This window comes from Schistocerca serialis, chromosome 1 (genome assembly GCF_023864345.2).
Source record: "Schistocerca serialis cubense isolate TAMUIC-IGC-003099 chromosome 1, iqSchSeri2.2, whole genome shotgun sequence".
Lineage (NCBI taxonomy): Eukaryota > Metazoa > Arthropoda > Insecta > Orthoptera > Acrididae > Schistocerca > Schistocerca serialis.
Window position 1 is genome coordinate 140,342,629 of NC_064638.1, and position 15,218 is coordinate 140,357,846.

Sequence of the window (15,218 nt, forward strand, 5' to 3'; positions counted from 1 at the left end):
AATCCTTGGGGCAAATGTGGAATCAGGGGCAGCTGGCAACTCAACAAAGAATTACAGAGGAACAAGTGAGGAGGTGGGACAGGATACAGATATACTGTTAAAATATAACATGTAGGCATTTTTAAGATTCATTTGAGCAACTCTGAGGAACACAATGCCAAGTCCCAATGCCATTTGTTTTTGAATTATAGGTAGTGACAGCAAAATTTCGCGAAAATGATAACACAAAGAAAATAACAAAAAATAGCGCAAAGTTATCAGTTTTCAACGAAATAATGTGAAATCGCAACTTCTGTTATATTTCATGAAATCTGTAATTTAGCCATACAAAAATGTCAAACCTGAGGAAGGAACAATACTTGTAACTGATAGTTACTGAATGTTAAAACTACATTTTGTGTTCTAATTTTCTCAAGGCTGAGGTTTGTATAATCCAAAATAGCAGTTTATTTCCCACATAACAAACTTTGATATGAAAACAAAAATAACATAAATTTGGCAAAAAAAAATGTCAAATACAACAAAAACAACACTAAATGTGGCAAAGAAGCAGCGTTGAATTTGGCCGAAAGCGTAACCAGAATTGACAGAAACCAGATGCCAGTGCAGCAGATGAAAACCAGACGCCGGGCTCGGCGTGGGGAAAATCAGATGCCAGGTTCAGCGGGGAAAAACAACCCCAGGTCCCGCAGAAAAACAACACCAGGTTCGGTGGAAAAGCAACACCGGATTGGCAAAATAATAATAATAAGAATAATAATAATAAATCCCGTGGAGGCCCAGGAAAAGAATAGGCCTCCGGTACGTTCTGCCAGTCATAAAAGGCGACGAAAAGAACAAACCACTAATAGGGCTAACCCCCCTTTTAGTGTGATTACTTGGTTCAGGACAGAACTAAAGAAGCCTCGGACAAGCGCCGTCATGGTCGGGGACGACGCTTGAACCCTATGCCCGCCCACAATGGTAACGACACTGCTAGCCAACTGGAAAATGATTTAAATCCAAATAGAGGTGTTTTGCAGGATATGCTTCCTGCAACCACCCTAGAAGGAAAACAAAGACAGAGGATGAGATGGTCAGATGAAGTTAATCGACACCTCATGTTCTGTTATTACCAAGCAACAAACCTAGGAACCAACACAACTGGATACAGATCACAAGTATACACAACATTTATTACCAGATACCCAGAATTAAAATTTTTAACAGAACAACGACTAGCTGATCAGATCCGTGTAATAATAAAAAATAACAGGATACCCCAGTCAGAATTAGAAAACATCAAACAACAAGTACAACAAATACTGGAACAAAATAATGTGCAATCAGAAGAAGAAAATACAGTAATGGACTCAAAGATCCCAGAGCAAACAAACAAAGACCAACACGCATCAATTAAACAATCAGAGGAAAACGAAATCTTAAGACAGCCACCAGAACAAGCACAAATAGAACACGAAGTGACACACATGTTAGATATAGAAGAAAAATTTCAGCTGACATATATAGAATACAAAGACACAAATACAGACATCAGACCATTCTTGCATAGGCCGCCAAATAACCCACAAGTCGAAACAACAATAAAAACTATCAACACAATCATACACAACAAAATAAATGAAAATACAACTATGGAAGAGTTAAAACTACTGGTTTATATAGGAGCACTCACTACACTAAATATACACACTAGGCAGAGATCAGAACAAACCAACACACAGAAGAAACCCACAAAACCAGCATGGCAACACAGGCTACAGATCAGAATAGAAAAACTGAGAAAAGACATCGGACAGCTAACACAATTTATAAGAAATGAAATATCAGACAAAAAATGAAAAAGGTTACGTAAAATCTCACAACAAGAAGCAATAGAGAAATTAGATGAAAAGAAGCAGAAATTACAAGCATTGGCCAAATGACTTAGAAGATACAAAAAAAGTGAAAATAGAAGGAAACAAAACCAAACATTCAGCACAAACCAAAAGAGATTTTACCAAACAATAGATAACACACACATTAAAATAGACAATCCACCAAACATAACAGACATGGAACACTTCTGGAGCAACATATGGTCAAACCCGGTACAACATAACAGGCATGCACGGTGGATACAAGCAGAAACAGACACATACAAGATGATACCACAAATGCCTGAAGTGATAATTTTGCAACATGAAGTCACCCGAGCAATTAATTCTACTCACAATTGGAAAGCCCCTGGAAATGATAAAATAGCAAATTACTGGCTAAAGATGTTCACCTCAACACATTCACATCTAACTAAATTATTTAACAGTTACATTGCAGACCCATACACATTCCCTGATACACTTGCACATGGAATAGCCTATCTGAAACCTAAAGATCAAGCAGACACAGCAAACCCAGCTAAATATCGCCCCATAACATGCCTACCAACAATCTACAAAATATTAACTTCAGTCATTACACAGAAATTAATGACACATACAACACAGAACAAAATTATAAATGAAGAACAAAAAGGCTGCTGCAAAGGAGCACGAGGATGTAAAGAGCAACTGATAATAGATACAGAGGTGACATATCAAGCTAAAACTAAACAAAGGTCGCTACACTACGCATACATTGATTACCAAAAAGCCTTTGATAGTGTACCCCACTCAAGGTTACTACAGATATTGGAAATATACAAAGTAGATCCTAAATTGATACAGTTTCTAAACATAGTAATGAAAAACTGTAAAACCACACTTAATATTCAAACAAATTCAGATAACATCACATCACAGCCAATACAGATTAAGCGTGGAATATACCAAGGAGACTCATTAAGTTCTTTCTGGTTCTGTCTTGCTCTGAACCCACTATCCAACATGCTAAATAATACAAATTATGGATATAATATTACTGGAACATACCCACACAAAATCACACATTTGCTATACATGGCTGATCTAAAACTACTGGCAGCAACCAATCAACAACTCAACCAATTACTAAAGATAACAGAAGTATTCAGCAATGATATAAATATGGCTTTTGGAACAGACAAATGTAAGAAAAATAGCATAGTCAAGGGAAAACACACTAAACAAGAAGATTACATATTGAATAACCACAGTGACTCCATAGGAGCGATGGAAAAAACAGATGCCTATAAATATCTAGGATACAGACAAAAAATAGGAATAGATAATACAAATATTAAAGAAGAACTAAAAGAAAAATATAGACAAAGGCTAACGAAAATACTGAAAACAGAATTGACAGCAAGAAACAAGACAAAAGCTATAAATACTTATGCTATACCAATATTGACCTACTGATTTGGAGTAGTGAAATGGAGTAACACAGACCTAGAAGCACTCAATACACTTACACGTTCACAATGCCACAAATATAGAATACATCACATACATTCAGCAACAGAAAGATTCACATTAAGCAGAAAGGAAGGAGGAAGGGGATCCATCGACATAAAAAACCTACATTATGGACAGGTAGACAATTTAAGAAAATTCTTTCTAGAACGAGCAGAAACTAGCAAAATACACAAAGCAATCACTCATATAAATACATCGGCTACACCACTGCAATTTCATAACCACCTTTACAACCCTTTAGATCACGTAACATCAACAGATACGAAGAAAGTAAATTGGAAAAAGAAAACACTACATGGCAAGCACCCGTATCATCTAACACAGCCACACATCGATCAAGACGCATCCAACACATGGCTAAGAAAAGGCAATATATACAGTGAGACGGAAGGATTCATGATTGCAATACAGGATCAAACAATAAACACCAGATATTACAGCAAGCATATTATTAAAGATCCCAATACCACAACAGATAAATGCAGACTTTGCAAACAACAAATAGAAACAGGAGATCACATCACAAGTGGATGTACAATACTAGCAAATACAGAATACCCCAGAAGACATGACAATGTAGCAAAAATAATACATCAACAACTTGCCTTACAACATAAACTTATAAAGCAACACGTTCCCACATACAAGTATGCACCACAAAATGTACTGGAGAATGAAGAATACAAATTATACTGGAACAGAACCATTACAACAGATAAAACAACACCACATAACAAACCTGACATCATACTCACCAATAAAAAGAAGAAATTAACACAACTAATCGAAATATCCATACCCAATACAACAAATATACAAAAGAAAACAGGAGAAAAAATTGAAAAATACATCCAACTGGCTGAGGAAGTCAAGGACATGTGGCATCAGAATAAAGTTGACATTATACCAATTATACTATCAACTACAGGAGTCATACCACACAATATCCACCAGTACATCAATACAATACAGCTACAGCCAAACTTACGAGGGCAGTTCAATAAGTAATGCGACACATTTTTTTTCTCGGCCAATTTTGGTTGAAAAAACCGGAAATTTCTTGTGGAATATTTTCAAACATTCCCGCTTCGTCTCGTATAGTTTCATTGACTTCCGACAGGTGGCAGCGCTGTACGGAGCTGTTAAAATGGCGTCTGTAACGGGCAGTGATCGAGTTTCTTTTGGCGGAAAACCAGGGCATCTCAGATATTCATAGGCGCTTGCAGAATGTCTACGGTGATCTGGCAGTGGACAAAAGCACGGTGAGTTGTTGGGCAAAGCGTGTGTCATCATCGCCGCAAGGTCAAGCAAGACTGTCTGATCTCCCGCGTGCGGGCCGGCCGTGCACAGCTGTGACTCCTGCAATGGCGGAGCGTGCGAACACACTCGTTCGAGATGATCGACGGATCACCATCAAACAACTCAGTGCTCAACTTGACATCTCCGTTGGTAGTGCTGTCACAATTGTTCACCAGTTGGGATATTCAAAGATTTGTTCCCGCTGGGTCCCTCATTGTCTAACCGAACACCATAAAGAGCAAAGGAGAACCATTTGTGTGGAATTGCTTACTCGTCATGTGGCTGAGGGTGACAATTTCTTGTCAAAGATTGTTACAGGCGATGAAACATGGGTTCATCACTTCGAACCTGAAACAAAACGGCAATCAATGGAGTGGCGCCACACCCACTCCCCTACCAAGAAAAAGTTTAAAGCCATACCCTCAGCCGGTAAAGTCATGGTTACAGTCTTCTGGGACGCTGAAGGGGTTATTCTGTTCGATGTCCTTCCCCATGGTCAAACGATCAACTCTGAAGTGTATTGTGCTACTCTTCAGAAATTGAAGAAACGACTTCAGCGTGTTCGTAGGCACAAAAATCTGAACGAACTTCTCCTTCTTCATGACAACGCAAGACCTCACACAAGTCTTCGCACCCGAGAGGAGCTCACAAAACTTCAGTGGATTGTTCTTCCTCATGCACCCTACAGCCCCGATCTCGCACCGTCGGATTTCCCTATGTTTGGCCCAATGAAGGACGCAATCCGTGGGAGGCACTACGCGGATGATGAAGAAGTTATTGATGCAGTACGACGTTGGCTCCGACATCGACCAGTGGAATGGTACCGTGCAGGCATACAGGCCCTCATTTCAAGGTGGCATAAGGCCGTAGCATTGAATGGAGATTACGTTGAAAAATAGTGTTGTGTAGCTAAAAGATTGGGGAATAATCTGGTGTATTTCAATGCTGAATAAAACAACCCCTGTTTCAGAAAAAAAATGTGTTGCATTACTTATTGAACTGCCCTCGTATATATACAATTACAGAAATCCGTAATTATTGATACATGTTCAATTACCCGAAAGTTCCTAAATGCAATATAACATATACCGTAAAGTTAAAAGGAAGTGACGCTTGATCAAGGTCCGCGTCACGTCCCATTTTTAACCAGACTTAACGTCTGAGAAAGTAAAGAAATAATAATAATAATAATAATAATAATAACTACACAGAACACAATAAAAAAAATTACATAAGAAACAAATTGGCAAAAAAATAACCCTTCTGGCCAAAAGATAACACGGACTTTAGCCAATAGCTGCCTGTTGCAGGAACATACTGGTAAGCAACAGGAAAACACTGGCACTAAAAGTGACTTGTGTACATTTTACATTATTATACCCACATGTGACTAAGCATAAGAAAACAAAAATGTTTGTAGTGATCCCAATATCTCTTACCAGGATGCTGAGTGCATTCCCAGTGACTAGATGACTCAGAAGTATGTAAATTGGCAAATCTGTCGTACATGTGTATATTTCTTCATTTATATTCATACAAATAATAATAATAATAATAATAAATAATAATAATAATATAGATGATTGTAATAATAACCTTTGTCGCTATTCAAGTAATTTACGAAGTATTTTGAATTGGCCTTAATATCAGTCTGTCACCGTCTCAAATGCCTGTTATAAAGAGGCAGCAGAACAGATGAAAGAAGTCTCCTTAGAAAAGGTTAGATGCACCTCACAATGGAAGTTTAAGCAGAAAAGGTGTAATACAAGCAAGGATCATGTATCTTGTTCTGAAGAAACTGCAGATAAAAATGATTTAGGACCTAACCACCACCACCACCACCACCACCACCACCACCACTGTCCTATTAAATATTTTGAGAAAACAGGTGAGAGAAATGAGATAAATGTTCAACAAATTTCGGGAAGTTAGTGACTTTGATGTTCAGAATGTATCTGGCTGTCAGCCTAAGGGATGTATGGAGGTGCAAGGTGACTTCTGAACAATCATCATCATCATCATCATCATCATCATCATCATCATCATCATCGTTATCGCCGCCACGACCACCACCATTATTCATCAGTGAGACAAAATGACTATGTAAACTAACAGGAAACGTATGAGGCAAAGCTTAGTCCTTACACTACAAATAAAAGATGACGGATCCAAACTCTCAGAAATTATCAAAGTATTGACCTTCTGTCCCTCTTAGATTATGTCCCTCCAGTTCATCACAGATTTTTCTCATCACAAAATCCAATATGTTCAGCACACATCTGTGGTGCGAGTAATGAGTAATAATACTTTCAAGCAATGAGCTATACAGTTACGTCTTCTCATAACTATGTTAATGATCTCACATGACTATCTATCATGTTTTGTTGTTAGCATATGTGATCTGGGTAACATAATGGTATCTCCACAACAGAAAGTGTTTATTTTTGTATATTTAAGTGTTATAGTCTGTTTCTCGTTCTTTTTATGTGTTTATGGAAAATTATAGTTGTTAAAAGCAATCCAGAACAAAATGGATATTAGAATAAAATTATTCAGATATGTGGAGCAACTGTAAACTTTACTCCTCTGTATCAGTTAACTGCCATTTGTTTCAACTCTTACCATTTTGGTCCCCAGAGCTGCTCATATTATATTCTAAGTCTACCCTCTATTTTGTTACATCTGTACACTAAGCAAGCAATAAAGGAAGCATTAACTGAACTTTCCATCACTAGTTGACACAACATGGGAATAATATTAAATAGGAAACACTTCTCTTCCGTTTTGTAAAACCACATGAAGTAATTGTGCTACTAAAACAAATAATATTTTGCAGAATATCAGAGAAGTGTTTCCTATTTACTGTCAATAAAGGAAAGAACAGAAGTATAACAAGGGTAATGTAATGTGGTCAAATATGATGATGCTGAGGGAATTAGATTAGTAAAAAGAGACATTACAAGAACTAGATGAGAGAAGCTATTTGGACAGTAATATGTGTAACAGTGTCCAGAGAAGAGAGGACATGGAATGCAGACTGGCAACAGCAAGAGAAGCATTTCTGGAAAACTTGTTGCTTGTTGGAGACATCAACATACTCATTAAATAATAGTGTTAACTATTTGCGCTATATGGATGTATTACAGTGTTATAGCTTTAAACAAATTAACTCAGAACCTACCAGAGTCAATGTAAATACAAAGACATGTATTGACCATGTTCTCACAAATGTAGGCAAAGAGAAAGTAAATGTAAACACCTTAGAAAACTACATTTGTGATCACAGAGCCCTTACTATGGAAATTGATGTAGGGAACATAGATGTAACTGAAAGTGATACAGTTATATATAAAAGAAAATTTAATTATTCTAAAGTTAAGATGGCACTAGGGAATGAAAAATGGGAAACAGTGTACAATGCAACTGAAGTGAATGAAAAATGGGAATATTTCTATAAGTTATCCAGTAACACTTTAAATGAAACTTGTCTTTTAGTTAAAAAAGTAAATAAAGCTGTAAACCATAAAGCTGAGAATCTCCCTTCTGACATTATTGAACTGAGGGAGAAAATGAAAGATTGCTATATACTTTTTAGAGGTACTAAACTACAATATTTCTCAACAAAATATAAACTGCTCAGAAAAACATACAGAGTGTCCTTGACTAACCTAAAAGCACAGAAATATACCTCTGAAATAAGGAACTCTAACTGTATCAGTAAAACTGCCTGGAAAATAATGCATACAGAAAGTGGGGAAACAGAATTCCTATGAACACAGCAACATAACATTAAAAGAAAATGGTGACGAAATAAATGACCCAAAACAAGTGTGTGAGAAATTTATACAAAAGTTCAGTACAGTTGGTACAAATGAAGTTCATGTCAAGCCACAAAATTTTAGTCTTGGAAAATCTAGCCAGTCCTTTTATATCCACGGCATTACTGAGAGGGACGTCCTAGCAATCATATCAGCACTTCAACCAACAATGTCTTGTGGTTGGGATGAAATTTCACCTAAACTGCTAAAGGAATGCAGGGATGAATTATTGAAACCCCTGACTCACTTGATAAATACCTCCCTCAGAAATGGGAGTATTCCCTGACCTTTTGAAAATTACTGAAATTATACCAGTGCATAAAAAGGGATTAAAAACTGACACTAAAAACTACAGGCCAATATCATTAACTTCAGAACTAGGCAAATTGTTAGAGAGAGTAATACTAAATCAAGTTGAATCATATTTCACCAAACACAATCTGTTAAACAACCTACAACATGGATTTAGAAAAGGGAGATCTACTACAACAGCAGTAGCATTTTTTATACATGAAATATTAAATAAGCTGGATAAAAGCGACAAAGTAATAAGTACTTTCCTACATATGAGTAAAGCCTTTGATACTGTGAATCATACCATTCTTCTGTGTAAGCTAGAAGAGGACTAGACTTGAAACTACTTACCTCCTACTTGAAAAACAGGAAACAGTGTGTAAAGCTAACTTATCAAAATAATGAGCAGCTCCTAACAACCAAATCAAACTTCAGGACACTTCAATGTGGCGTGCCTCAAGAAAGCACATTAGGGCCTTTTCTGTTCCTTGTATATGTAAATAACTTATTTGAAGCCCAAAATTGCATGGTTGTAAGCTATGCCGATGACATATCCTTAATCAGCTGTGGCAATGATATACAGTCTGCAGCTAACAGTACCGAGATCAGTTTCAATACTCTGTCCGCATACCTTACAGCAAACAAGCTTCTTGTAAATAAAGACAAAACAGTAGTAATGAAGTTCATCCCCAGTTATAATGCTGCCATAACTGATACTGTATTTACATCTCCACTGGTACTTGCACATGCAAATTCACATAAACTTTTGGGCATCGTTGTTGATGAACACTTATCATGAAAAGAACATGTAGATAATATTTGCAAGAAAATAAGTAGAAATGTGTATCTACTGAAATGGGTCTCAGCCTTCTTGGACCATGATACTTTAAGGCAAATATATTTTGGGTTAATTCATCTGCTCCTTCAGTATGGTATTGAGATATGGGGTGGGGCATCAGCAGTTCATATAGATAGACTTTTTAGATTACAAAAAAGGCAGTAAGAATGGTAGCCAAGGTAAAGAAGAGAGAGCCTTGTAGAGACATCTTTAGAAAATATAAAATTCTTACGGTGTACTCCATGTATATACTGCAGACAGTCATGTTCGTGAAACAAAATCCTGAATTTAATATGAGAAACAGTAATTTACACAACTATGATACAAGGGGAAGGGAAAATTTTCATAGAATTGTCACCAATAAAAAGGCAACAGACCACAGCCCACACAGAGTGGGAGCAATTTTCTACAATGAACTACCCTGTGAACTCAAGAAAGTAAATCTAAATATGCTAAAGATTAGACTGAAGCAATTATTAATAGAAAAGTGTTACTCTATAGAGGACTTTAAGTTGTAGTGCCACCTTGGAAAACAGTGTACATAGACAATGTCTCCGATCTATCAGTGCTATGAAAGAATGTAATTATACACTGTATTATGTGTACTGTACTATTATAAATAGAAGCTAAATTGTGTTACACTATAGAGGAATCTACTTATAGTGCCCTTTTGAAAAATAATGTGTACAGACCTGTGTCTGATCCATATGTTATGAAAGAATGTAAATATTTTACTGTATATGTGTAATATAATCTAAATTTTCCTGACAATGTCCGAAAACTTTTTGTTATATGGACAGAAAATAAATCTTGAAAGCAACCAATAAAGGAAACAAAAGAAAAATTTGGAGTAGGGATTAAAACAAACAGAGAAGAAATGAGGTTTCCCAATGACATTGTAATTCAGTCAGAGACAGGAAAGGACCTGGAAAAGCAGTTGAGCAGGTTGGACAGTGTCTTGAAAGGAGGATATAAGATGAACAACAACAAAAGCAATGGCAAGGAAAGCGTTTCTGAAGAAGAAAAATTTGTTAACAGCGAGTTTAGATTTAAGTGTCAGGAACTCTTTTCCGGAAGTATTTGTATGGAACGTAGCCATGTAGGGAAGTGAAACACGGACGATAAATAGTTTAGACAAAAAGAGAATAGAAGCTTTTGAAATGTGGTGCTACAGAAGAATGTTGAAGATTAGATGGGTAGATCACACAACCAATGAGGAAGTACTGAACAGAATTGTGAAGAAGAGTAATTTGTGGCACAACTTGACTGGAAGAAGAGATTGGTTGGCAGGACATGTTCTGGGGCATCAAGGGATCACCAATTTATACTGGAGGGCAGTGTGGAGGGTAAAAATTCTAGAGGGACTCAAGAGATTATTAATACGCTAAGCAGATTCAGAAGGATGTAGTTGCAGTTGTTACTTGGAGATGCTAAAGCTTGCACAGGATAGAGTAGCATGGAGAGTTGCATCAAACCTGTCTCTGGACTGAAGACGACCACGACCACCACGACCACCACCACCACCACCACCACCACCACCAACAGTTCAGACAAGAAGGGAATAAAATGTTCTGATTTGTGGTGTTATGGAAGAGTGCTGAAGGCTAGATGGGCAGATTAAATAACTAATGAGGAGGTATGAAATCAAATAGGAAAGAAAACAAAACTTCTGGTACATTTGTCAAGGTTGATAAAACAAATTTTGAAGCATGAACCAATAGTCATGAATCTGCTTACTGCAGTTGAGCTTTGGCTTCACCCAACAACTTTTATTCCCCACACTTTCCTCCACTTTCTGTGCCTGTACAGAGGCAAAGGCGCACTCCACCCCCTGAGCATGCACAAGCACTAATACAACAGCTAATACATTAATGTTTAACTGTTGAAGTGGTTACAAGGGATTCTAGAGGTGAATCACTAATCAGTATACTGCTCATGGCATTCTTACAATGCTCCACATTAGATGAACTCCAGAAATATCTCAAAGCTCAAAACAAGATGTCACATCAACCAAAAGTCACTAAAAGAACGGCTGTAACACATGTTTATGTTAAAAGGGAAGACTTAAGTGGAGCATTTTATTAATGTGTGTCTGTCCTTTAAATATGATTAATAATACACTGTCACAAATTGTATCAAGATATGTTTCTAATATGACAATTTGCTAAAAGCAGAGACAAATACCAAAAATAAATCTTACTTATTGATCTAAAGGAATATTTCCATGACATGGAAATAATAGACATGATACGATCAAAATTCGTTGTGCTGCTACATTACTACAAAGGGCAAATAATGTTACTCACAAGATCTGCCAAAAGAGCATTGAAATGTTGTACAGCTTCATCTCTCTTATGCTGCTCACGTTCCTTGTCACGATCTCTGAGATGTGTTGCTAATGTCCGCTGAACTTCTTTTTCACGTTCTCGAAGACTTGCCTCAGCTCTAGCTTGTCTTTCTTTCTCCCTCGCTTCTTTTTCACGCTCCTCCTCTGATGTTGCTGCTGCTGCACCATCCTCCTACCAACATACAAGAGTTAACATAATGGCAATTACATGAGTTACTAGAAAACGGGACAACAGGAAGGAATAAGGTAATATGATCTCTAGGATTTTGAATATAAATCAGAATTGAAATGCAAGGTTTCCTGTACCAGACACTGCAAGACTGTGGTCTAACACTGAAGTTTTTCTCCATTCACTGTGAAGAACCGATGCTTTAATTTCTGAACACTTGACTTTTTTTCCTCACCTTGATATTTGCTGCTTGCTACCAGGGCATGGTTTTGAGTGTTTTGAATGTCTGTTCCAACTGCTACCTCAACCAGTTGGCTAGAGAACTACCAGCGACAGCAACATTTTAGATTTCTTAAATTACAGGCCTGAAGTTTAATTAACACAGAAGCAGCAGTCAATGAACATTATACTATAATAACACCCATTACAAAAAATGTTAAAAGAAACATTAAGAAAGGTATGAAATACTCCTGTGTAGTAAGTGTGATAAGAAACATCTTCCACATCATCAAATTCTCATTTCTGGTGACGAAGAAATGGAGTATCAGTGCATAAAATTTGTGAGTACTGCAAAACACAAAATGTATTAAACAAAATTTTGAGAGTTGGGAAACACCCACTGTGGTTCAACAGCCACATTAGAAATTTGTTACAAAAGCAAAGAGAGCTTCAGAAGAGCAAAACAAGAAGTTATATGGATCAAAACCACCCACAAAGTTGCTCTAGACAGAGGTGACAAAAGTAGTGGAATACCTCCTGACATCATATTGGGACCACCGCTTGCTCAGCGTAGTGCAGCAACTTGATATGGCTTGGAATCAACATGTTGCTGGAAGTCCCCTGCAGAAATATGTAGCCTTGCTGCCTCTACATCTGTCCCTAATTGTGGAAGTGTTGGCAGTGCAGGATTTTGTGCATAAACTTACCCCTCTATTACGTCCTATAAATGTTCGACTGGATTCATTTTGGGCGATCTGGGTGGCCAAATCATTTGTTGGAACTGTCCGAAATGTTCTTCAACCCAACTGCAGACAACTGTGGCCAAGTGATGCAGTGCATTGTCTTTCAAAAAATTCCATCGTTGTTTGGGAACATGAAATCCACGAATGGCTACAAATAGTCTCCACGTAGCTCAATATAACCATTTCCAATCAAATGATTGGTTCAGATGGACCAGAGAATCCAGTCTATTCTGTGTAAACACAGCCCACACTATTGTGGAGCCACCACGAACATGCACAGCGCCTAATTGACAACTCTCGTCCATGGCCTCATGGGGTCTGCACCACACTTGGACCCTACCATCATCTCTTACCAACTGAAATTGGGACTCGTGATCAGGCCACAGTTTTTCAGTCATCTAGGGTCCAACCAATATGATCAGAAGCTTAGCAGACCCACTGCAGGCAATGTTGTGCTGTTAGCAAAGACACACTCACAGCAATCGCTTGTTGCCATTAACACCAAATTTCACTGCGCTGCCTTAATGGATATGTTCGTGTTCACTCACACCGATTTCCATCATGATCTCAAGCAGTGTTGCTTGTCTGTTAGCACTGACAACTCTACACAAACGACGATGCTCTCAGTTGTTAAGTCAAGGCCATTGGCCACTGCGCTGTCTGTAATGAGAGGTAATACCTGAAATTTGGTATTCTTAACACACTCTCGACACTGTGAATCTCGGCATACTGAATTCCCTAACAATTTCTGAAACGGAATGGTCCATACATCTAGCTCCCTCTGCCATTCCTCATTCAAAGTCTTGTTAATTCCCATCATGCGCCCCTAATGACATCGGAAACCTTTTCACATGTTTTATACCTTGGGTACACGACATTAGTGCCATCTGTATGTTACCATATCCCTATCCCTTGATTTTCGTCACCTCACCTCAGTATGTAATCATATTGCTACTGAAATAGAGGATGACAAACGAAAGACTGAATTCAGTTTTAGAAAGCTGTTCCACTTGGGAACATTATACTCCCAACATCAATTGCCTCACTAATGGTAAACAGTATATATTGAAATAATTGATCACAAAGTAGAAAAGCTTGTAAAATCACATAACTGAGGAAGGCCCGAGGACCTGATGGATACCTATCCAATAGAGGAGTTTTGCTATTTGGGGGCAAACTGCACAAAACAGACTGGGATGTCTATTGATTCATTGCAGGGGGTACAGACAGACAGTCTTTAATATCGTCTCCAAAAACTGTCTTGAGCAGCTAGTCACAGTCCAATGCAAAGAAAATATTTCAGGCCTTGTAGTTACAAACAGGTTGGACCTTATGGATGGTGCCAGTATAGCGACGGGAGTTGTGATCATGATATTACAGTGGCTACGAAGTTTAAATAGATGGTAAATTGTGTTTTAGAGAAGTATGTGCTGGAGTACATGGATTAAGGGTGGAAAAGACCCTCTGTGGTTTAACAACAAAAGTTGGAAAATGTTGTTGCACTCTTGGTTCAAAAGAGAGTGAGCAAATGATGACAGGGAAAGGTTAGTAGAAATTTGTCTCTCTGTAAATGACCTACGCACAAAGCATACAACTACCACCATCATATCTTAACAAAAGATCTGGCAGAGAACACAAGAAAATTCTGGTTCTGTGTAAAACCACTAAGTGTGTCTAGGGCTTCCATCCGTTTACTCGTTGACATATCTAGTGTGGTAGTAGAAGGTATCCAAGGGAAACCCAGAGCTTTAAATCTCATATTTAAGAAATCATTCATACAGAAGAATCATGCGAACATGCTTTCATTTGACCACTGCACAGACCCAGGTATGGACAACATAGTAATAAGCATTCTTGGTTTAGAAAAACAATAAAGAATTAGCAACACAAGTCAACAGGTCCATATGGAATCCCACTTCGGATTTACTCTATGGCACTGGCCCTTATTTACTTTGCATTTACCATAAATGTCTTGCCCAACACAAAATCCAAAGTGACTAGGAAAAAGTGCCTGCGACACCTGGATATGAGAATGGTAAAAGAACAGAACCACAAAATTACAGAACAATATCCTTAACACTGGCTTGCTGCAGAATTCTGGAACATATTCCAACATC

At 37.7% G+C, this 15,218-nt stretch overlaps 1 protein-coding gene across 1 annotated transcript in view; it reads right to left on the reverse strand.

Moving 5' to 3' along the window:
* Positions 1-15,218, reverse strand: part of LOC126464350 (transcription elongation regulator 1) — a 260,399-nt gene that overhangs the window by 26,035 nt on the left and 219,146 nt on the right. The window contains exon 15 of the mRNA XM_050096228.1: positions 11,930-12,142. Within this exon, the coding sequence (XP_049952185.1) occupies positions 11,930-12,142 (213 nt within the window). The remainder of the gene's footprint in view (positions 1-11,929; positions 12,143-15,218) is intronic.